The sequence below is a fragment of the Osmia lignaria genome, chromosome 16 (genome assembly GCF_051020975.1).
Source record: "Osmia lignaria lignaria isolate PbOS001 chromosome 16, iyOsmLign1, whole genome shotgun sequence".
NCBI lineage: Eukaryota > Metazoa > Arthropoda > Insecta > Hymenoptera > Megachilidae > Osmia > Osmia lignaria.
This window is the reverse complement of record NC_135047.1, coordinates 1,847,311-1,869,560: the sequence shown is the minus strand read 5'-3', so window position 1 is coordinate 1,869,560 and position 22,250 is coordinate 1,847,311. Positions and strand designations below refer to the sequence as shown.

Here is a 22,250-nt window from a genome sequence, read left to right as displayed (position 1 = left end):
TCCTAAGTTATTTAACGATGTACAACGATTATAATACAGTGTACGTAAATATATGGAATATAATACTGTTACAATCAGGTGCAATTATAAGTACATAAGTATAATTTACAGTTTAACGAAAGAATTCCAAAGAATTTCATTATTCACGTATGTTACACAGTACGTGACCCAAATGAAATTGATCGGTAGTCGTTTCGTCACTTTGTGCGTACAAGCTTAAAAGATTTCGTGCTTATAAATTGAAATTCAAGGTATTATTCTTCCAATAATTAAGTGTTACGTTTCCATCACCCACGTGAACGATCATCTAGTTTATTAATTAACACATTCGCTACCAGTAGCCAATCAAAAATTGGATCTTTTTTTAAAAAATAAAATTACATAACATTAGATTATACTATCTTTTAAATTAGACAATAGACTTTAATTTTAATATGATTTGAAGTATACAAAATAAAATGAAATAGTAGCGAACGTGTTAATTTCTATTTTGGTACATTTAAATTTTGTCCAATATCAATTAATCAAGTCTTTTGAGAAAATTAGATTTCTCAGCATTTACAATTTCATTAAAAATTTCGATTACTTATTCTAATTATTAGTTTTTAAAACGTTTAAAGATTTCAGAGGAAACTTCAGAAGAAACGAAAGATCAATTGATTTTGGACAAACGGCGATAATTGTTCGTTTAAATAGGACACCTTTCAAAAGAGATTCATCTCGACCCCATCGACACAACACACCATATCCTATCATTTCAGCCCCACTTTGTGGCTATCGTGTACAACGAGCGAAGAAGTTCCAACGCCCTGCTATCCGACACCGAAGTCTCATCTTCCTGTAACAAATTGTTCCCTTCGGACGTCTCCGATCTCCTCACAACATTCACTGAATGTTCTGTGGTCGTTCGAAATTTACGACTCTTTCTACTCCTGAATGTAGTCACCGGTGGTTCCGTGGCCACCGAGCTCCTCGGCTGATTGGTTGGCCTAACCGCAGGTAAGCTGAGCTGATTGATCTCAGCCACGATATTCTTCGACTCGTCTGACGCAAACTCGTTCACAGGTAGTTTAAGAAGCGTATTCAACAATTCTTCCTTCTCCTTCTGCATCGTCTTGTTCGTTAGATCAGTACAATGCTGTACCAGCAAGAGGACCAATTGCCTGACCGTTTCATTATTATCAGCCTGCTTCATCACCCTCATCAAGGTATTGGTACTGGTAACATTCAATTTCCCAAACAATTTCTCAGCAATTTCATTCTCTGTACCGTTTGTATTTAACCCGACAGTGGACGGTAAGGCGGAAGTGACGAGGCTCTCCTGAGGCAGGGAATTAGTGGACGTGATGGAAGAAGTTATGGTGGTGGTGATACTGGACCTTGTGGTAATTAAAGGCTTAGGTGTGACCGTATTTTGCGTGAAGGAAGTTGGAAGCAAAGAGAAGGTTGTAGGTGAATCCTTGTCCCTGGATAATCTTTGCGTCAGGGGTAGATCCTCTAAGAATGATTCCTCTGAACTTCCAGATACGTCTTCCTGAAGAGAAGTACCTTCGTAATCCAGCCTCTCTTGACTACCTGTGGAACTATCCGCTGGGATGGTGGTGCCTAAATCAGACTCCAAACCATGATTGATTCTCTGAGGATCGACGAACACCGAGGTCTCCCAAAGTCGAGTGACCGCTGGTGAAGATGTCCAATGATCGTTGTCCAATAATTTCGATTCTTCGTTCACTGATTCAAACGAATCAGTGGAATGATCATTTGCACAGGGTGTCGTCTCAGGAGTGTAGGTGGTCGTTATGGGCTCTGTCACTCTGGCTGTCGTTGGTCTCTCTGTAGTTTGATCATCCAGTCGATTATAAATATTTCGGAATTTCATGTAACTGGATCTTGAGATAGGAAAGACCGATTTTGGTTCAGATATCAATGACTTATGATGCGAGCTTCTGTAAGGCTGATTAGTCACCACTGCCTGATTAATGCTCGTAGAACGTACAGTGTGTACAGTCATTGGTGTGCTCGAATAACTTTCCGGGTTTATAGAAGTAGATATTCTCTCGTTATCTCTACGAACTGTCTCTGCGTGAGTTTCAAATAACGGAGGAGTTAATTGTTGTTCAGGTTTCTTGCTGGTGGACTTCCTGTTCCAGTTATGGGTAACCATGTGCACAAATACCGATGGCGAAGACGAAGTAGGTGAAACTAGATGATTATCGTTCAGAGGTGTGGTAACGAACGATTGTTTGTTCCCGTATGGTTCAGTGGTGATTGTAACGCTATTATTTTGAAAACCACCGACTCGACTCTGATTTTCATCGGAAGGAACGTAATTGTCCGTCACTGGTGAAACAACATTGTTTTGACTATAGAATATATTCGAGTCAGTAGTATAAAAAGTACTAGGATGATCAGCAGTGAAGGTGCCCTCCGTTGGAGGCGCAGAGGTCTCGAAATAGCCATCAGTTGGAGGGTTCGTGCCAGTTTCATAGACGTCTTGAATAAATGTCCTAGGACTAGTGTAATAAGTACTTGGTAACGTGCTGAAGGAATCATAAACATTATCCTGAATCGTGGTAGGTGGTTCAAAGGTAGTCGAATAATCAGTAGTCAATTTTTGCCTGATGTCGTTATCATCAGAGAAATCTAGGACCTCGTCCTGATCAGTGCCAGAGTGAGCAGTAGTCATTCTCCATTGTTCAGTGGTCGAGGGTGGTTCAGTGGGTCTAATCTCAGTGAGCACCCTCTTAAACGAATCTGGGTCCACCAGGTAAGCTGACAAAGCATGAGTGAAGACCTGTGCCAGTTCTCTAAGCCTGGTGCTATTCGACTTTCGAAGCTCATCCAAGGATCCTCCACTTTGCTGCAATTCTAAATCATCATTGTAATCCTCCCCATAAACGCTAGCATTATCCAAACGGTCTTCAGTCGTTTGATTATCATTGTCCAATGAATCGTTTAATTTAAACAATTCAACGTAAGAACTGATGGTGTTTGGGGTCAGTAGTCCTGCTGGTACTTTCACAGTTCCATTACTCTTTTTCGAGATCACAGACTTCTCTATCTCCTCGTCGAAAATAATAGACGGATCGGTAGTTTCGTTGGATTCGAAATTCTCAGCGGCTGTAGAGAAATACAGAGCCAAAGAGTGCAGCGTCGAAGGAGCTGGAGGGGAAGACACATTGGAGGTCCTCTCATCGACTCTCAACGTTTCTGACAAACTTGGCACTTTCTGTTCCAGATTCTTCAAGGAATTCAACATACTCAACGCGTGCTCCCTCTCGGAGAAACGTGGACTTGGTTTGACCTTGCTCAGGGTGGTCGGAGCAGGATACTTCAGCTTTGGTACCAGGGTCTTAGCCGAGGTGTATGCGGGCACTGTAGGAGTGTACGGAGTGGGCTTCAACGTGGTAGCATTACTGGTAACATAGTTCCTGGTGAACGGTACATATGGGCCCAAAGTGGACATCACTTTACCCTGTTTGTAAGTAAAGCTTCTATCATAAGGACTCAGGTCCCTTTCGGTAACTGCGTTTGCCTGATAAACCGTAGTTCTGTAAGGTTTCTCCGTGGTTGTGCTGATGAAATTCTGCCGGTACTCTGGCGAAACCGTGGAGGGATTCTTACTGGTGAGTTTCGAATCCCCTTCCAATTTATTATACTGATTGTTTATGGTGTTTCTTGTTACAGGAGACTCGGTGCTGCGTTCGAAGTTGCTACCGCGAACCGAGGCTGTGGGTGAAGTTGCAAATGGACTGCTAGTGAATCTTTGGTAAGAAGAACTCGGAGTCGCCGTATTCTGTCGGTAAGTGTCTGTGGTTATGTACGAACGAGTCGTCGATGGGGTCGTCCCTGTATTAATGTTCTCATTAGTCGCTCTACTGTTATCGTAATAACTGACGAAGGTGCTGCGACTCGCAGTGGTGCCCTGGCTCGATCGATAATCGTAATTACTATTAGCCAGGAAAAATGGCTCTGTGGTTGATTGAGTGTCGGAGAACGTGGATGGACTTGTTGCCACGGTTGTTTCCGTGGTGATGTCATCGTTGCACGGGGGTGGAGTACTCGTTACATATTGAGTCGTTTCATAAGGAACAGACGTGGTAACAAAAGATTGAAAATCATTCCTCTGCGTCGGATAATGATCATTCTCTTGCCTCCAGGTCGTCGTAGATTCGTAATTTCTTGTGCTAGAATCACGGTTCGAGTATACTTGATAGTAATACTGATGGGAATTGCCGGTGTTTTCGTTGAACCGATTTCCACGATTACCAACGAACGCCGCACTTTCTGCGACCTGTTGAGATTCTTTTACCGGGGTTGTATTTCCGGCACGGAACGTAGTCGATTCTGTGTAAGCTGGTGTAACCCTCTGCGAAACTGTAGGAGCAGAATTAACTCTGGTAGAACTCTTGAATTTCAATCTCTTCAGTGCTCCCTTCTCGTCGCGCTGGTTATTCGAGTTTCTACTAGTAACGTGATAATTTTGCGCTTTCTTAGGGGTGTTATAATAGTCCTGGCTCGTCGTCGGGTGTCTATTAACATTCCCCTCTTCGGTGTTCCTCGTGAATTGATTGAATTGTTGTCTTTGACCCGACTGGAATCCATTGGTACCGTAAAACTGATTACCTTCTCGTGGAACGTTGGATTCTTGACTGAAATCGTTGCCGGAATCAAAGTGTCGGGATGATTTAATTCTCTCTCTATTAGACTGCACTTGATTTTCTTTCGGTGGTTGCTCGTACGTTTTCACTCTTCCATTCTGTCTACCATCGTAACTGAGATTCTGAACGTCGTAGTAATCCTGCTGTCCACCGTTCTCTATCGATTGTTGATAATCCAATTTCGATTTTCGCGATTCGGCTCGTCTTCGTTCCTCTTCTAACTCCTCGCTGCTCTGCTCGTAAAGCTCCGCAGATTTACTGCAATCCACCTTGAACCACCAATCGCAAATCAACTGCGACTGTTGAAAGATGGTACCGTTCGGACAGAGAAATGATATCTTGCGGCCATTGTCGCAGATGTGGAATACCTGAAAGGAAACACGATAATCCTGATTGAAAAATTTCCTAGATTTTCTCGCGATAGAACATCCTCGTTCATCGAGGCGACCAATTATCTTATTGCGCAACGAGATACGTTGTCGCGACGTTGAATCTCGCGATTTCATTCAAGCAGTTACGTTGCATCGAGATACGTATCGAGCAATTAATCGCTTACTTGACAATTTGTCTCCAAGTCCGCGTAGTAACCACCTTTCAGTCCGCGACAGCTGAACGATGTGACGGGAATTGTCGTGAGAGCTGGAAAGTCGACTCCAGGCTGGCCTGTTACGCCTAAGGGAAAAGACGTTCCTGTTACGTTACTTCTCGTCTTAAAATCTTCTCGACGCTTCGATTTTTTGCGATCGCACAATGATTTTCTGGTAATAATATACGTGTAGAATGATAGTTCGAAAGCAAAATAATAGAGGTACTGTAATTTTCGTGCAAATTGAATTGGAAAAAAAATATCTTTTCGCCGATCGAACGAGATCAATTTTTTAATCTATTACTGGATCAGTTGTCACACCTATGTAAAGAAAAAAAAGATACATATAGAATGCATGCGCTTTATTTTAGAGATAGGAAGCTGAAAGAGAAAGCGGCTAATGTAGTACTTGTACGATATTATTAATAATACCCGCTCCTTTGAGCCATTCCTTGAGAAGATCCGCATTGCCGAAGAAGACTGGGAAAGAAAGGCGAAAGAAAGTACTTTAGAAAGACAGAAGAGGGTTAAATAGTTAATTTCGGCGGTTAGTAAATCAGCTTTGGAACCTTGATAAATTTGGTACTCGCCATTCTTCTCCGATGCTAGTCTTTTAACAATCTTCTTCAACGATTCCTCGTTTTCTAATGATGTTTCTACGCTCCCCACATCCAATTCTGATAGGAACTTCGGCAGACTTGCTTTTCTATTGCTATTTTCTGACTAGAAAAGGAAAGCAACTGGTGAACAAAAGTTTCTCTATCATATCTATTCGATCACTTTTCTAAATGATAGAAAATTAATTACTATTAATTAGTTACTCTACAAAGTAGTAGTAAAAATAAAAGATAGATAATACTAAACATTTCTATCATCTTTTAGTGGAAATTAGTAGTCGTAATAGTCACCTCTGTTTCACAGTTGCTAGGCATAAAAGTAACCATTGAACCTGAAAAATTCAATAGCACGTAAACATCCAATTCTGAGAATAATTTTACGTTTTCTCGTTTAATTATTAGACTGATTTCTTTCTTTAACGTTTGATGACTAGCACATATGAATTGAAAGAAACAAATTCTTTGAATAATATCTATGTTAAAGAATGAGAACACTGTGTCTTCAAGATTCTATTAAATCATTTTCTAATACTTACATAAAAATATGATTAATTCAAGGTAAACCATTCTCGACGTATCCCTGTGCATGATTCTATAACAAACATAAATTATATAAAATTAATTACGGAATTAAATATAAATTAAATATAGAAGGCCCCCCTGTTCTTCTTTTCTTATGTAAAGAGTATATTAAATAAATCAATAATAAAAATAATAATAATAATTTTTCCATTAATATCACATAAATAAATCATCCGGATATGGATTGTGGGACGTCCTCGTAATGATAAAAAAAGAAGAAGAAATAAAACTATTTATCTGTAATCTCGTTGTCCTTTCATGACGATCTAAACGCAAAGTGCCGTTTCCCACGTTTATCATCCGTATAAACGATACCAATAAACATCACCGACGAATGATCTATCGGGGGTTTAACGAAGAAAACGTTAGATCGCGATAAAGCAGCATCAGGATTCACTGCTGGAAACGTAACCGGTGATTACCCGTGAAATCGATTATCCTAATCAAATCCCTTGACCGTGGTAATGGGGTTTCCATTACCGGCTAAAGCTAACTAGCAGAAACCATCGTGTACTCTATCAGAGGCCAGTGTCCCTGGCTCGTTGACATTCAATCGGACATCGTGGCTTGGCTCGTTGTCGGAAGAACAAATGCCGTTCCATCAGTCCTCGTTTGATGACGTAACCCTGAAGAACGGTAGAGAATAATCTTGTTCATTCTCACGGTTCAACGATTCACCGGACTTTCAAAATGATTACGGTAGTCATTAAGTTTGCCGGTTGGCATTTGATGCGACTCGCAATTTATGGTTAATCCTTTGGACAGACCGTGATGAGTATTATAATGACGTTACTTTCACTCTATCCCGTCTCAATTGCTCCTTTTCCTCGATATCATTACGACAAAATTTCTTTGTCCCTCGATATTTATCTTCAAATATCCTCGTTCCCTCTCGTTGATTGATTTTTCCTGTTCAACGATCGGGCACTGTCTACGACCGTGACAAAAATCACCGACGATTTAATGAATTTTCATTTCCACGAACAGAGAGGCAGAGACAATTGTTCTCGCGGATAACGAACGCCTTTTATCCGACGCAGCCGGCTGACAAATCTCCGATTGTTCCGGGGGAGGGTTGAATCCCCTTTCCGCGAGGATTTTTATGATTTCCCGCGAACAACCAGCCGCGGTTTTTGCGGCGATTCGAATAAAGATGATCGATCGAATTAACAGAGATTCGAGGTTTATTCGTAACCGCTTGTTTTAAGCGGATTTTCGATTTAATCCGAATGCTATCGAGCAGTACGTTATTCATATAAAATTAAATGTTGCAATTTCATCTATAAATAAAAATCTTCCTTAGGATCTACGAAGGCTTTCCATAGCGAAGAGATTCAGTTGATTATGGATCGAGTCCACGGTCTCGCAACGATTACGTTCCCTCCAATGTAATCTCTAATTACCATAATTTCACGAAACTTCAACGAGATCCACGTATAGAGATTCAGTTGTTTCGACGCGATGGGACATTAAGAAGGTAGGGGTATTTCGAATTTCCAGTAATCGGTCCCGAAGGCTTGCAACTTCGGAGAAGGGAAGCAGCTTCGTTGTACCGGGCCTAGGCGGATAGGCGATGTTGAAACAATAGCCGGCAGATAGTGAAACAAAACTTGCCGTCTTAACGAGCGCGTACTCGCATACGTACCGCCTTCCTCTTTTGTAATGCTAATTCAAAGGAGGCAATTATTTCAGGAGTAACCGGTAACCTTCTAGTTTCTCGAACGACACCGAACAAGCCAAGTATCGTCCTTAGTTACCGAAGGATACACGGGAAAGTCGGCCGAGAATCTGTCGGTTAATCGTGAAAATTGAACAACCGACGGAAAGGAACGCTCATGAACCGACGAAAGCTAATTACATCAGCTCGACTAATTATTCTTTGATGATCCTTGCCAGATTTCCCTTCTCGTTATGTGTCAAAGATACTTTCATTAAACCGTTCGATCTTTCTTTTTTTCATTTTATAAAAGTGTAAATAAAAATATACTTCATTTCGAATAATAATAATAATTTTAATGCTATTTAAAATTATCATCCTTCTTTTGCTTTCTAATTACTCGCAGCACTGGTCACTGATCAAAATCTAACAAAATAGCATGGAGCATCGCGTTCGATTAACAATCCAATGAATCGTGTTGCTTGATATTATCGCGAATCCAAGCTGCGTGCTACGAGAAATAGATCACTTTTCCCGATGAAATTCAATCGAGAAAGTAGAACCGACAAGTTCGTGCATCGCTTACAAGGATGGAACTGTCTGGTTAAACGAGAATAGTTTGAAAGCAATGATAAATGCAAATCATTCTATACGTTTTCTATGATCCAGTCTGTCTGTAGTATCCCTTCTATACCTATTAATCTTGTATTAGAAAAAAACTTGTATCACAGTTAACTGTCTTAACCACGTCAGTCGGAGAGGTTGTGCTCGATTATCTTATCAAGATGTTGAAATCATTTAATGACTGTCTTGCAACGAACTTGCACGATGGATTATCGGTTCGAATTTAGAGTCAACATTTCTATCGGTTGCTCAATCATTAGATTAAGATTTGTGACGGTTTGTCAAATATTATTACGAAATGGGGGAATTCTTCTATTTATCTTCAATTGCTACGTTACTGTAACTGAGCAATTATATAAATCATCTTTTAAATTGTTAATAATTTATGACAGTGGCGCAACTGTAATTGTCCTATGGGAAAGAGGGATGGAAAAATTGTCTTCATTTATCTTTAATAGAAGATCAACTGATACCCCTATTTAAGAAAATGAGTTTGCAATGTCTAAGTTGATTATTATTAATCTTCCAACGATGTAGAAGTTTCTGTTGGATCCATTGTTCTGAATCATTTGTGAAATTGAAACAAACAAGATCTTCTCTTCCTATCATTCGTTCGGCTTCGTCGAGGCGAATAATTGCGAAGTTAATTATGTGAATCAGCCGTGACATTTTTCGAAGCACTTTGTTATAGTGTAAAACGAGAAGTTCCCCTTTCTATTTATCATTGTAGCAAAGGAAATTTAATCTTTAACCTTTTTCTTATTTTTAGGAAGAACCATCTAAGAAACTCAGTTTCTCAGGTGAAAAGTATACAAACTTTGGTCGCCAAATGTATAATGTCCCCTATCTTTATAAAATTTCAAACATTCTATGCTGTGCTTTAAGTTATTACGAACTTCGTTAAAGAAACATCGTGTTTTTTGAAGATTTTCCCATGTGTGCGTACCATCTTACGTAAAGCATTGTATTCATTCTGGGAGAGTTCTATAGTAACTGGTTGTTCCCTTCGTGACTGACTTTTGGTGCTATAATCCTTTCGCACTAAATTATTTTCCTTCGTGATTTCTTCTTCCTTTCATCTCGATAAATCTTGATTCTTCCGGTGATGCGAAAGAATTGTGCACACTTGTGATGGTACAGAGAACGTTGATTAATTATTATACATAAGAGAGAAAAAGCTTCTAATATTATTAGAGAAAAATTTTAATTATTTTTCAATATTTCATTTTATGATTTATGACTGTTGAACGTCAGTTCTGTTTCTTGTCAGAAATAAAAGACGCAAGAACCCCAAGAGGCAATTCGGTTTTTCAATTGAGGAAATGTTGAACGTCGGATCGTAATAGAGCAGCACCTTATGAAACATCCTGTTCACGAATATATATGTCGTACACATACGTGGAAGACTTTCGGTCGCTACGACGGTGACGGGAAGCCAGACTCAACGCGGCGGGAGAGAAGCGGAAGTGCATAAGACTCCTACCGCGTTTCGGTATCGCGGCTATCGTGTCCTATGATGACCCTAAGCCGACGAGAATCCGCCCGCGTTTAACGATCTCAACTGTAGAAGAAAGGTCATTTGGGGCCACTCACCGACGCCTTTACCATCGGTGAAGATCGTCAGATATCTCAGAACGGAATCTGATTGCCGTCCTCGTGGCAAGAGATCTTAGAAAGCGGCGAACCGACTAGCAACCGATATTGAGTCATGTCGAGACGAATTGCGAGCCTTCCGCAAGACGATCCCCATCAAAAGATGCGTTTCTCTTGCAATCCATCGGTATTTAAATTAAATAGAAAAACTAGCCGACCAACAATATCCATCAGGTAGGAATATTTCTGACACCGCCCCTGTATAATTTCAGACGAAAATTATCCATTCGAAAAAATGATAAATGTCGAAACATTCAACGCCACTGTGATTATCCTTGATGAGAGGAAAAAGAGACTTGTCATTTTCCTAATGATAAACAATTGACGGTTTAAGATTGCTTTTACCGCGGTAATCAAGGAGCATTCGAGCCGACCACTTTCCCGGGATATTAATAACCACTTTTAGCTGAAATACATTAGGAGTTGTATTAAGATTAAAGACACCCGGTATTGTATTTAAGAAATATCTCTTCAAAAATGATCATTTTTAATATGAATTTTAGACGGTGACGAATATTTTCATAAAAATGAAAAGAACCGAAAGTTGTCAAGATGAAACTAGAATTTAATGGACTCATCGAGTTGCGTGTCATCATCGCTGGAGACGGAAGCGAAACGAGCGACTTGTAGGATTTATTGAACGGCCGTTGATCCGGAAGACGAGGCCACTTTCGCCGGGAGAACAGCGAACCTGTACGTACGTCGGCTTACCTACGACCTCACAGGACACTTGCCTTCTCTTCGCACATGCGATTGTATATACACTTCCACGACCTCTCTTTCATAGCAGAGAAACGTTGATTGTCCTCTCGTTTTCTCGCGTGATACCGGCGAAGAAGCTATGACATAAGTGAAATTACAAACACACGTGCTGCTCCCGGTACTTTCTGAACAGCCTGTTGAGATGCTATCGCACCAGCTGCCGCGATTATCCATTACGGACGTAATCATAAAATAATGAGGATGATTCTTCTTAGGATCCTTATGAAATATTATATTCACTGGAAGAAAAAAAAATACGTTGCGGGACTAATTAGACTCGGAGGACTAGTGGATCATTGTGTCAAAACCCATGAGGGTGGTCTTAATTGTTACCCTTGGTCACATGTTTTATGGAATTAGCGAATATTGCGTTATTCGTGGAGACATAAGAAGATAGAAATAATTTTATTATAGATGAATCTTTGAAAATTTCAAGGTCAATTCCACCCCCTTTCTTTTGAAATAAAATTCTATTTTTTCAATTAGGATCTCAACATTTGAAACGGCACAAAATGAAAAAGAGAATTTTAAGTAAAATATCTTTGAAATATTAATTTTTCATTTATCTCAGAAGTTACAGAAAAATTATTATAAAGTAGAAGGGTGGTTTGTCTTCTCTGGATGGTTACCAGAAAGAAAATAATCTCTCGTTTTCCCAACGAGCATGATATTTTCTACGTAATACACGGTAACAATTCTGCTCATTTCTCAGGAACGTAAAATGTTACGTCTTCGAATGCTAATTCATCCTATCTTCGTCGAGTACAGTAATACATCTTACGTTATTAATCTGTAACCACGGCTTTCACCTTAGCGAACCAGCTCGAATAATCTAACGTAGAAAGAAAGAAAGAAAGAAAGAAAAAATGAATTTAGTTTGGCGGCGTGGAAACCGGAACTCGGAAGCGTGTTTTGTGGATTTTATAGGTTCTGGCGTGCGTGACGTTGAAGAGGCACACTATGGAGAAGTGTGTTTCTTCTATCGTGAGATACAACGCAATGTCGACCATGGGAACTACCTTTTCTTTATGTTTAATTAATCACAGTCATAATTATATTGTTCCGACGATGTTATATTGTTTTAGCGTTTAAACCGTTGTTTACGTCACCACTGGTGGTGTCACGAAAATAGGTCAACAATTAAACAAAAAATGAACTTAAATTACTAAATCTTTGACACGTTCGCTACTTTATTGGACGATGCTTTTTTCTATAGAAATTCATTATACAAAAATTATAGCTTCCGAATGATTGGAAATACGAGAAACTCATTATTCTGTTAATTTTCGATCAATTCCTCGAGCATTTACGTACGAATAGGTCTGCTGTAATGAGAGGAAATCGTACTGCATGCTACGAAGTCGATATTGCCCTAATTATAAATCGGAACTTCCGGTGGACACGATCTTCCGCTTTAATAAATCCCTTTTCGGTGTTTCGAAGGAAGCAATTTTCATCCACTCTATACTTTGAAATAATGCCAATGAATTAGTTTGAATCAGAAAAAAGGAAACAAGGGTTGGTTAATGGATTTGAAAACTGATTTACTCTGATATCGTATATTCTTATAATTCAACGATACATTTTTTAAATTTTCCTACGCGTTTGATGTTATTAATATCAATGATGTTTGGAAATTCCAAAAAAATAAGATTCTTTGTGCGTTTCGTGATTGAGGAACATGCCGCATTCGTCACCGCTACGTACTTACTCATTATCTTATCAATTTCATCATGTACAACATTCTCACGATATATACACGTAAGATTCGTAGTATAAATATCAATCTAATGAATCAAAGTTCAATGAAACCGGAATTAATAACAAACGATAAAAAAAGAGTCGATAGATTCAACGAAACAATGATTCATTCATAAATTATAAAGAAAAAGAAAATTGAATCATTCTTTTCGTATAATCAGTAAGAATATTTAAATCCACTACGATTGTACTTATCAATTATTATCACCGTCCAAATCATATATCACCTCGGCTTACTAACATCAACGTAAATAACGCGCGAAACTGCCGATACAAATTAAAATCCTTATCCTAGATTACTTAAAAAGTAAAAAAAGAAAAGATATTTAAGTGATAACCAGTCGAGTTATTGCTTACACGGTATTACTTATCGCTAATTCTTAATATCTCCTTAAATCCCCCGCTGTCATATGTACACAGATAATAGAAACGACAACGATAGGAATCAATCAATGATCGATCGAATCGAAAAAACTTATACGTACGTAAGTGGGTCGAATTATCCGAATAATCTCCTCTGTCAAGAATCACTTATGTTCGTATTCCTTTTTCTATTCTTTCTTTCTTTTTTTTTTTTTTTTTTTTTTATAAAAACGGACCAAGAATACGACAAACGGTACACATCACCCGTAACGCCGAAGTTCTTTTATTCTCTACCGTGTTCACTGACCGGGGATATACCAGGGAGCCGGTAAACAACAACAATATACACCGGTGCATTCGCGGATGACGATGGTGAAGAGAGAAGGGTCGCGTCGCGAACGAAACGTAGGACGATACTGAGGTACCGTCCGTTAGGCATGCAAACCTCATACCGCGCAAGGATCTCGATCCCTCGCTTCTTTGTCCATCGACTGTCACGGTTTAGCTATCTCTATTCCTCTCTTCCATTCACCTTTCCAACTGTATTAAACGATCTCTGTTACTCTCACAGATCGTTCACTACCTCGCTTCCTCGTTAAGAGTTGATCCTCCCTCTGGTGTTAACCCGTTCCTCTTCGTCCCCTAACCCCTGTTACCCGCTTGCATTGCCCTCTGTCAGGATACGCCGGGCGAACCTAGCGCAGGCGCTATACGAGCTGCTTACCTTTTACCATCCTCAGACCCCATCTACACCCACCCATTCTCACCTTCCTCTCTTCCTCTCTGCTTCCTATTTCTGTCCTCCTCTACGTCGTTCCCTTGTAACCCTCGCGCTACCTGGTCATCTTCTTCCTATGTGACCCGATGCTATCTGCAATGCTTTCTCTTCTCTTCAGTACCGAGACACCAATTTTTTTTTCTTTTTTTTTTTTCAACCGTCCCAAGATGGTGTGGGTACTCGTCGAGTATAATCTTCCTTTTTAATTTGCTGTCTTTAAGTTTCTTCATCTTCGTTTTTACTCCTCGAGACACCTCTTTTTTTCCTGCTTGATCTTTTCGCGTCAGAGGTAAACGAGACACTTTCATATTACACTTCCCTTTTAATTACCCTTCTAACCTGGACGCTCTCCCGAGTTTTCTAATTACTCCGCGCGGATGAAACGAATTTCTTGTTTGACTTCTTGTCAAATGTTTTCTATAATTTTGTGGGAAGAATGAAAAAAATAAAGAATAAATAATAGAAATTGATTCGTTCCTTAACGCGTTCGCCGGCGCAGTAGAAATGACCGTGTTTAGAACGACACGTGATAATATAAGTAGATCGAGTGCCGCAGGAGAAGCGGACGCTTGTAGTCAGGCATAATTAATTTTTTAATTAAAATCTTGTCTAGTATAATAGGAACGTTGTCCAAAATTTTTTCTATTATATTGGAACCGCTGGTTATTGGAGACACCCTAATTTTAGGGGCTACTGAGGAACACGACGGCGTACGTTTTTTACACGAATCTTTTCAATTTTCTACAGTATTCCCAAAGAGTGAGGAAATCGGGGGAGATTGCGCGTGTTCCTTGCGAAACGGAGCATAATGTTATTCAAGCATTCGGCTCGAACATTCTAAAAAAAAAAGAAATAAAAATAAATTTCGAATCGAATAAACCGTATCTAAAAATTCGCCAAAAGACAATCGGTGCGCATGCTGTAAGTTAAATTGTATCTTCGCACGTTTCATGAAATCACGGTCGCATACGAAAGGAAAGAGAGAGAGATAAGATACATGTTTAAATAACTCGATACTCTTTTCTTCTTTTTTTTTTTTTCTTGTGTACATCGTTTCATATGTTTATGAGAACGTATTGTAATTCCATCCACTTATGATTTATACAAGAGAAACTGTGTACAAACGAATAATTTTATTCATGTCCTTGTTATAAACTCTGCATTGTGGGAACGAAATTTGTACTGGAATTTCGTAAGATGCACTGTACTCGGTGGGTGAAGGATTTCCAAGCCGAAAAATCGTTCTTAATATCTTCACGTGATCACCGTTTGCAATTCTTTTTTTAAATATTTTATGAGTTTTATTAAATCGCTGAAAATCGTTGAAGTGTATAGTATATGTATATATCCATCCAAACGTATACAAGAGTAATAAATAGGAAATAGTCGACGAACGATATGTCATATAAAAATATTAAGAACATTTCTTCCTATTATTTTGATTCAGAAATCACTCGTTCCCCTGATATATAACACATCTTACGGAACACTGCAGATCTATCACTTATTATTCAACATTCATTGTTTGACTGGCCCATCATCGCGGGAATTATCTTCAAATCAATGACATATTCATAGAAACGACGTAGAAAATAAATTACCATCTATGTTTCGATTTTCTTTTCCAGTATCTTTGTCGGTAGGTACGAGAGCCTTCAACGTGAATACTATGTGGTCGCGTTAATTTCACAATGATACTACTTTGCGTGTAAGTATTGTCGGGATAAACAGCGGTTTCCATAGCGATACTTCAAATGCATATTCTCAGGAGCAATCGACAGGTTTCGAAACATTGAAATTTCATCGAAATGCGTATTGATATCATATCAGTATATCGTTTGTATGTCATGCACGCAATTACGTCAGGCAAGGCAGTGGTTAGCATGTATTATTGGGCCATTTCACATTAAGTCAATCAATTGTATCAAAAGAATTCATATGATTCCTTATATTTCAATGAAACATTCTTAAACTAATTTTCCATGAGAAATGTAATACTTTGATATATGTATTCCAAGTAACATAAGGAAACGCGTTAAGAATTAAAATCTTCAACATTCAACTATTTTTGAAAAGAACTAAAGAATGGTGTTTAACGTTAAATGACCCTTACGTATCTTTCCCTACCTATAATGTATTCCTGTATTCTTTCTGTTTATTTGTTTAAATTAAAACATATTACACGATCTAGCTCCCTGTTGCATAAACATTTATTATTCACGTCCACTGTTGACAACAGTATCGTTCCTTCTTACGAGTAGCACGTTACAACGACATTAATTTTATCTAATGACTTTAACGTAATTCGGAAAGATCGCGGATAATAAACTACGGAATCTACAGAGTCTACCTTAAATAGTTTAAATGATCCGTTTATCGATCGAATCACTCGGTCTATAGTACAATATTACAAGCATTGTTCTCCAGTTGTTGATGTTGTCGCCGGTTGTATATCGCTACAATGGATCCTTCAGATCCGTCCGAGATCTAGCGACATCGTTTAAGGGTATCTTATGGTATACGCGAAGTAAAATCAATCGATGAACAATGTTGTTGGGGCACGTACGTTTCTTTCGTTGATTCAGAAACGTTGGTTATCGGGAATCCCCCGTTGTGTAGTTCCAAACACGCAACGCCACCGTGTTCTAATCACGTTACACGGCTTTTATCAGACTTTCTTAAATGTTAGTAATGCTTACTTTTTGTTTTTCTATTCGCTGTTAAATCAACGTGGTTTCGTCTGAAATCATATTCACCAGCTCTGAATTGCGTGTGAAAGAAAGATCAAGAAGAGATATATTTACTATGTTGATTCATCGGCTACCCAACAAAGTTGTTCAAGAACTCTTTGAATAAGAAGAGGAGCAATAAACTCGGTTGAGAAATCACGTACAACGTTGCAGTGTAATACTTTCTTAAGTACCCGATGAAACTGTTAATATGGTTGACGTTAAGAATACAAGAATGTATGATATTAAAATGAAACTCTGGACAAACAGGACAAGGGAGCTACATTACTAACCTCTTCATCGGAGGCTTGAGTAAGAGCAGCTATTGCCTGTTGTACTTGAGGAGCAGTAGATCCAGCCGCAGGATGTGGCGCAGCTTGTTTACCAAGCTTCACAGTATCTTGAGTTGCTTGCGATGATTCAGTCCTCCTAAGATAAGCAGCTTCCTTTTTAGGCGGTACTACTGGTTTATTTGGTGGCACTGGAGGAGGAACACCGCGAGATATCGGTGGCTTTTTCGATGGCAGCATACCAGATGCTTGAACCGCCGAACCAGAGCCAACATTATAACCAAGCTTTCCTGCAGTTTGCGTTGACGGTATAAGTTTTACCGTGCCTCCAGGATTTACAGGAGCAGGTACAACCACACGTTTCTCTACAGCCTGAGGAATGAATAGACAGGAGAACCGATTTAACCATCAGGCTATCCCTTTTCAAACATCACACCGCCATGGGTACGTGTAGATATTGTTTGCTGCATTTAAAATACAATAAGGTAAAGGAAAGTATTATACCAAATCACCAGTCTAAAGCAAAGAAACAACGAATGTGTTTAAAATGAGAATCAAAGCTTATTATTTTCGTCTGACGATGTTTGGTGTGTTGATTTCATTTTTGGTAACAGCGATATTATGAGAACTTGTATTTTGATAGCAATGTAGCAGGAGAAATCATTGAAATAAAAAAGTAGGATAAATTTTTGTTGATGAACTAGAAAGACCAATAATAGAAAACTTAACTAAAAGAATTGTAATTTTCTACTCTAATGGATTGTATAGAAGTTCTACTATCTTTGTTAGAATAGTACATCACACAGCTTGGAAAAATAACAGATAAACAACCAAACCATGTAAAGTTAGCAGCGGTAGCAAATATAAAGGTTGCAATTAGGAGGGCAAGCAGGGAAAATTTGTAAATAAGGCTCAAAAGTGAGTGGCATACAATTTTTAATTAAGGAAATAATCAATGTACATACTAAATAGTAATCTTATGTACAAAATAAGAATAGCGTAATACAATTTAGGTTTAAAATTTGATGGTGTACTAACTTATATAAAATAATACAGTGTAGTATAATCAGTATATTACAAATAATGAAAATTGTGTGTGTATAATCAAAACTAAAAGGATGAGATTTTGTATTTGAATAAATGATGACATAAAACATATAACTGTACACCATGAAATAAATTTTACTATATGCATTAGCACCCAGTATATAATATATAATATTTATATATTCTAAAACATCATAGTAATTAAAAGATATATGTAAAATTGAAAATACATACATCTAAAAAATGGGTGCATGTTGCATATATTTATAATTTATTTTTATTTAAAAAACTTTTAATATTACCTCATGCATTTTACATTTTATCTGTATAGTTTGTATAAAAATATAGAACGTATTTTATGATTATAACGTACTATCATTTTGAAATATATACATCGATTTTTTTCTTTTTAACTCAGCGATTATACTTATTGCATTTGACGTATTATTACAATAAGTATAATCGGTAACATACCCACGTATTAAAATAAAGAAGAAACCAGTTTTACCCCAAAGCAGTTTTTCTTTGTTACAATGATCTATTAAACATAGTAAGAAAAGTTAAAAAAGCACAGTAATTGTGCTTACTAAAAAGAGATAATGCAGTATATTTATATTTATTATTATCATGCAATAAAAATATTCTATATAGCATTCAACATTTAATAAAATGTAAGACTAGAAAATCATATGTGATTATGGCGTGTATGTAAAGTATCGAACATTACTGTTTCATTTAATAAACTTTTTTTTCAATCAGTTTTTAAAACACTTATCGTAATAATAAATAATATGCGGCATGCTTAAAGTACCATTTGTATGATTATTTCAATTGGTATGTTTAAGCATAATGAAAATCCTACATAATTCACTGCTTTATTGGTTTGTTATGGAAATAAAATTGATTGCCAATTATAAAAATAGTATCAATATATTGATATATACTGAACAGTATATTTATATACTGGTTTAGTATTTTTCAAAGTTATATCCAAAATAAGTTCTACGAATTTTTATATAGTACAATTATTAAAAATATATCTGTATACGTTGTTCATCTGTATACATTTATTATCAAATTATTTGTAAAACCCTTTCTAAAGTGCGTGTATAAATTTGGTGCATAAGAAATGATAATATATTAAAAAGTTAACATAAAATATCGAAATAATACATACAAGAAATTTTAATATTATTAAAGCTATATTATGAAAAAGAAATCTTTACAATAAATGTATGCATAAATACGTAATGTATAATATACCTAGATTAAAGTAGAATGAGGAGGAAAATGAGGATAATTTACCTGGGTTTCAGAAGTTGCACTTTCTCCACTAGAAGACGTAATATTGGACGTGTACGAGACCCCGCGTAATGCCTGTCCAGGAGTTACTGACCTAGCAATCCCAGTAGCTATAATAGAAGTATTATATGTTACACACTTCATTTTTTTTTCAATTAAAAAACTAAAATAATTTATTTTACATAAAAATAGATAATCTAACTTAAGTATATTAATCAGTATTTTAAAACACAATATATATTATTAATTCCAAATGAAGAGTAAGTAATTTTTATTTCTTATAGTAATATAAATAAAATCATTAAATTTGTATTATTATAAATCAGTATTAATCAATACTGACGTTTAGTATTACAACATGCTTATGAGTAAGAACTACATTTACCATTTAGTTTTCATTTAATTGTCAAAATGTAATTTGTTAATTCATCCGCTGTCATGCGACATGAATATTCTCTTAGAGAAGATATATCCGAAATATTTTAATTGTTTAAATCGTATTTCAACTTTAGAGTAGGACGTGCTGTTCTTACTTGGACCGCTGACAGGAACACTAGATACCGTGGCAGTGGGTTGAACGACTTTACTACTAACCATTGGTGTCTCAGTGCCCAGTACTGTGCTTCTAACTGCATACAAAATATAATCAATTATGTTATATTAAAACAATGTTATCAATGATTTGCTATTGGTGCTTAGCAAAGTAAATATCATTTGTTTTATAAAATATTATATTTGTTTTATACACATAACATACTTGTCTGTGGAGCACTAGCGGGCCTAACCGTAGGCATAGCAATTAAGTTAGCTGGTTTTGCTGGAGGTGGTGGTGGAATTGTACCCACACCCCTTGGAGAACCTCGTGTTTGAGACTCTTTCCACATGTCCATTTCACTTTTAAGTTTATCTAATTCTAACTCGAGATCTTTAACCCTTTTTTCCTCTTTTGCTAAAGCTTGCCTATATTGCTGCCTCTCCATATCAAATTGTGCAAGTTGTTTCTCTAATTCTGCCTCCATTTGCAACGACTTCTTACTTTCCTCTTCCAGTCCTTCAGCCATAGAATCGACTCTTATTTTTTCTTCGCTTAATATCTGCGCCAAATCTTCCGACCTCTTCCTTTCTTCTATATATTTCATAATTATTTTTTTACGTTCGGCCAATAGAAGAAGTACTATTTGCTTCTGCCGTGTTTTTTCTTCCTCCAAAGTATCGCTTGCTTTCTTTATTTCTAATTCCAGTCTTTTTTTTTCTTGTTTCTCTAATTCTAATTCTTTTTTCAAACGTGTTCTCTCCTTTTCCAGCCCGTACGTTATGTCATCACCCTGCGCGGTGTCGTGTTCGTGTTTTCGTTTTTCTTCCTCCAGTTCTTTAATAACCTGAAGGAGAATTGGTAACGATTTAGAAAACATTCAAATATTTGCTTGATTAATTAAAATCAGTACGTACTGCTCTATGTCTAAGCTCAGCTTCTTTGAGAATTTTGGTCATTTTAGATTGCATACGTCTTTGTTGGGTTACAAGCGCCTCTAAAGTAGCAACCTGTTTATCTATTTGATTTGGTTCGTGTTCGCTTACACCACCTACTAATACTACATCACGAGCAAGTGCAGCATGTGGATCTAAAGTTCCACTCAAATATTTAGTACTTAACAGGTGTTTCAATTTCTCTGACTATAAAACAAACATAAAGGTACATTTCATTTGAATAACATTCTATGTTATTTGCATTTCTACGTTATTCTTGATTAATTACATTAATTAAGAAAGACAAATTACCTTTAATACTGCTATTACAATATCTCTTGCCTGTAATTCTCCTTCAAGATGTCCTAATAATATTAATAAATCAGTTTTGCTTAGTTCCATTTTTGGATTGCGCTGTAAATAAAGTTTACAATTACTGTCAGTAAATATTTAGTTTAATATATAATGTAATTAATAAACAAAATAAAAAAATCTTAAATAAGTCTGTATGACAACATACTTTTAATGTATTGGAAGAGTTCTTGTCAATTGCCTCTACATTGTTAGATTGCAGAATTTGTTGATGTTGCTGTTGCTGCATCAACGACGGCGACGGCGACGGTGATGGTGATGGTGATAACGATGGCGATGAATGTTGATAAGGTTGAGAGGATGGTGTTGAATCCAATGACTGCATCTTCGTGGTGCAGACCGACATGGTCGTCGATGATCCGGATGATCCATTTGCCGGTGAAACAGTTGAACTTACATTCGTGTCATTTTGACTCTGTGATGCCATTTTTGAAAAAACGAATTACCGAGTAGATCTTCACCCCCGAAGAAGACGTGTTTATTTTTTGGAATAGTACTGAGAAGTACTTGAGAAATGTATTCTTCGGTTAAACCATTTCAGTCTTCGGTATTAATACTTTCATCCGAACAAGGAGGGCTTCGGCCCGAAAAACCAATTTCGGGACACGCCACATTGTTCCTGAACTCTTCCTTTTTCTTTTTCAACTTATTTCAATTATGCCGAACAAATTAATCCGGCATTTAATTTTATCCTCGATTATTGACAAATCAAGTACAATGCGTAGTTCACAGATAGGAATCTATCTTGTGAAAGGTGCTCCGAGATCATTCATTATCGATTATTTCTTATCGAATGTTACGATTCAGGATTCGACTTCGATTTCGACTTCGACTTCGATTTCGATTTCAAACAGCGGTAAATTTCAAATTTTGTTTAAATATATATTCGTAGTATCAGAATGTTTTTATGAAAAGAAGCTGTTATAGTTGTAATGTTTCTTTATGATATATCATTATATTGTATTTCTACTGACAAATTTAGACCTATTTTAAAAATAA

At 37.2% G+C, this 22,250-nt stretch overlaps 2 protein-coding genes and 1 long non-coding RNA gene across 8 annotated transcripts; 1 reads left to right on the top strand and 2 right to left on the bottom strand.

Annotated features, from left to right (window-relative positions):
* Positions 1-757: 757 nt before the first annotated feature.
* Positions 758-13,527, bottom strand: thw (chitin-binding domain protein thawb). 2 transcript variants are annotated; one of them, XM_034317695.2, is made up of 7 exons: positions 13,389-13,527; positions 6,401-6,456; positions 6,156-6,196; positions 5,817-5,970; positions 5,680-5,727; positions 5,218-5,333; positions 758-5,029 (listed from the first exon to the last, which is right to left on the bottom strand). In XM_034317695.2, exons 2-7 carry the CDS (start codon positions 6,450-6,452, stop codon positions 758-760), a joined length of 4,683 nt encoding a protein of 1,560 aa, XP_034173586.2. In that variant the 5' UTR covers positions 6,453-6,456; positions 13,389-13,527. The 2 variants fall into 2 exon arrangements, with proteins under 2 accessions (XP_034173586.2, XP_034173587.2); XM_034317696.2 differs by lacking the exon at positions 5,680-5,727 and having other exon boundaries at positions 5,838-5,970.
* LOC117601217 (uncharacterized) lies at positions 864-13,496 on the top strand. Of its 3 annotated transcripts, none has more exons than XR_013063624.1 (4): positions 864-999; positions 1,066-1,208; positions 1,291-3,481; positions 3,559-13,496. It is a non-coding gene; the product is annotated as an uncharacterized LOC117601217 (long non-coding RNA). The 3 variants fall into 3 exon arrangements; XR_013063622.1 differs by having other exon boundaries at positions 1,066-1,445; positions 1,525-3,481; XR_013063623.1 differs by having other exon boundaries at positions 1,066-3,481; positions 3,559-10,554; positions 10,884-13,496.
* Positions 13,450-22,038, bottom strand: Naus (cortactin binding protein N-terminal like nausicaa). Of its 3 annotated transcripts, XM_034317702.2 has the most exons (8): positions 21,400-22,038; positions 21,192-21,293; positions 20,862-21,086; positions 20,170-20,791; positions 19,946-20,041; positions 19,416-19,522; positions 17,067-17,435; positions 13,450-16,784 (listed from the first exon to the last, which is right to left on the bottom strand). In XM_034317702.2, exons 1-8 carry the CDS (start codon positions 21,676-21,678, stop codon positions 16,770-16,772), a joined length of 1,815 nt encoding a protein of 604 aa, XP_034173593.2. In that variant the 5' UTR covers positions 21,679-22,038; the 3' UTR covers positions 13,450-16,769. The 3 variants fall into 3 exon arrangements, with proteins under 3 accessions (XP_034173593.2, XP_034173592.2, XP_034173594.1); XM_034317701.2 differs by having other exon boundaries at positions 13,450-17,435; XM_034317703.2 differs by lacking the exons at positions 13,450-16,784; positions 17,067-17,435 and adding an exon at positions 18,395-18,648 and having other exon boundaries at positions 21,400-22,035.
* Between the last annotated feature and the right edge of the window lie 212 nt (positions 22,039-22,250).

Coding starts and splice junctions, on each gene's coding strand:
- thw (XM_034317695.2), bottom strand. CDS start 6,452: ATGCACAGGGATACGTCGAGAATGGTTTACCTTGAATTAATCATATTT. Junction 5,728..5,816: donor CGAGTACCAAATTTATCAAG/GTTCCAAAGCTG, acceptor TTTCTTTCCCAG/TCTTCTTCGGCAATGCGGAT. Junction 5,334..5,679: donor GGAATGGCTCAAAGGAGCGG/GTATTATTAATA, acceptor CTTTTCCCTTAG/GCGTAACAGGCCAGCCTGGA.
- Naus (XM_034317701.2), bottom strand. CDS start 21,678: ATGGCATCACAGAGTCAAAATGACACGAATGTAAGTTCAACTGTTTCA. Junction 19,523..19,945: donor TGTTCCTGTCAGCGGTCCAA/GTAAGAACAGCA, acceptor CTTCTATTATAG/CTACTGGGATTGCTAGGTCA. Junction 17,436..19,415: donor GTGCAACTTCTGAAACCCAG/GTAAATTATCCT, acceptor TTCATTCCTCAG/GCTGTAGAGAAACGTGTGGT.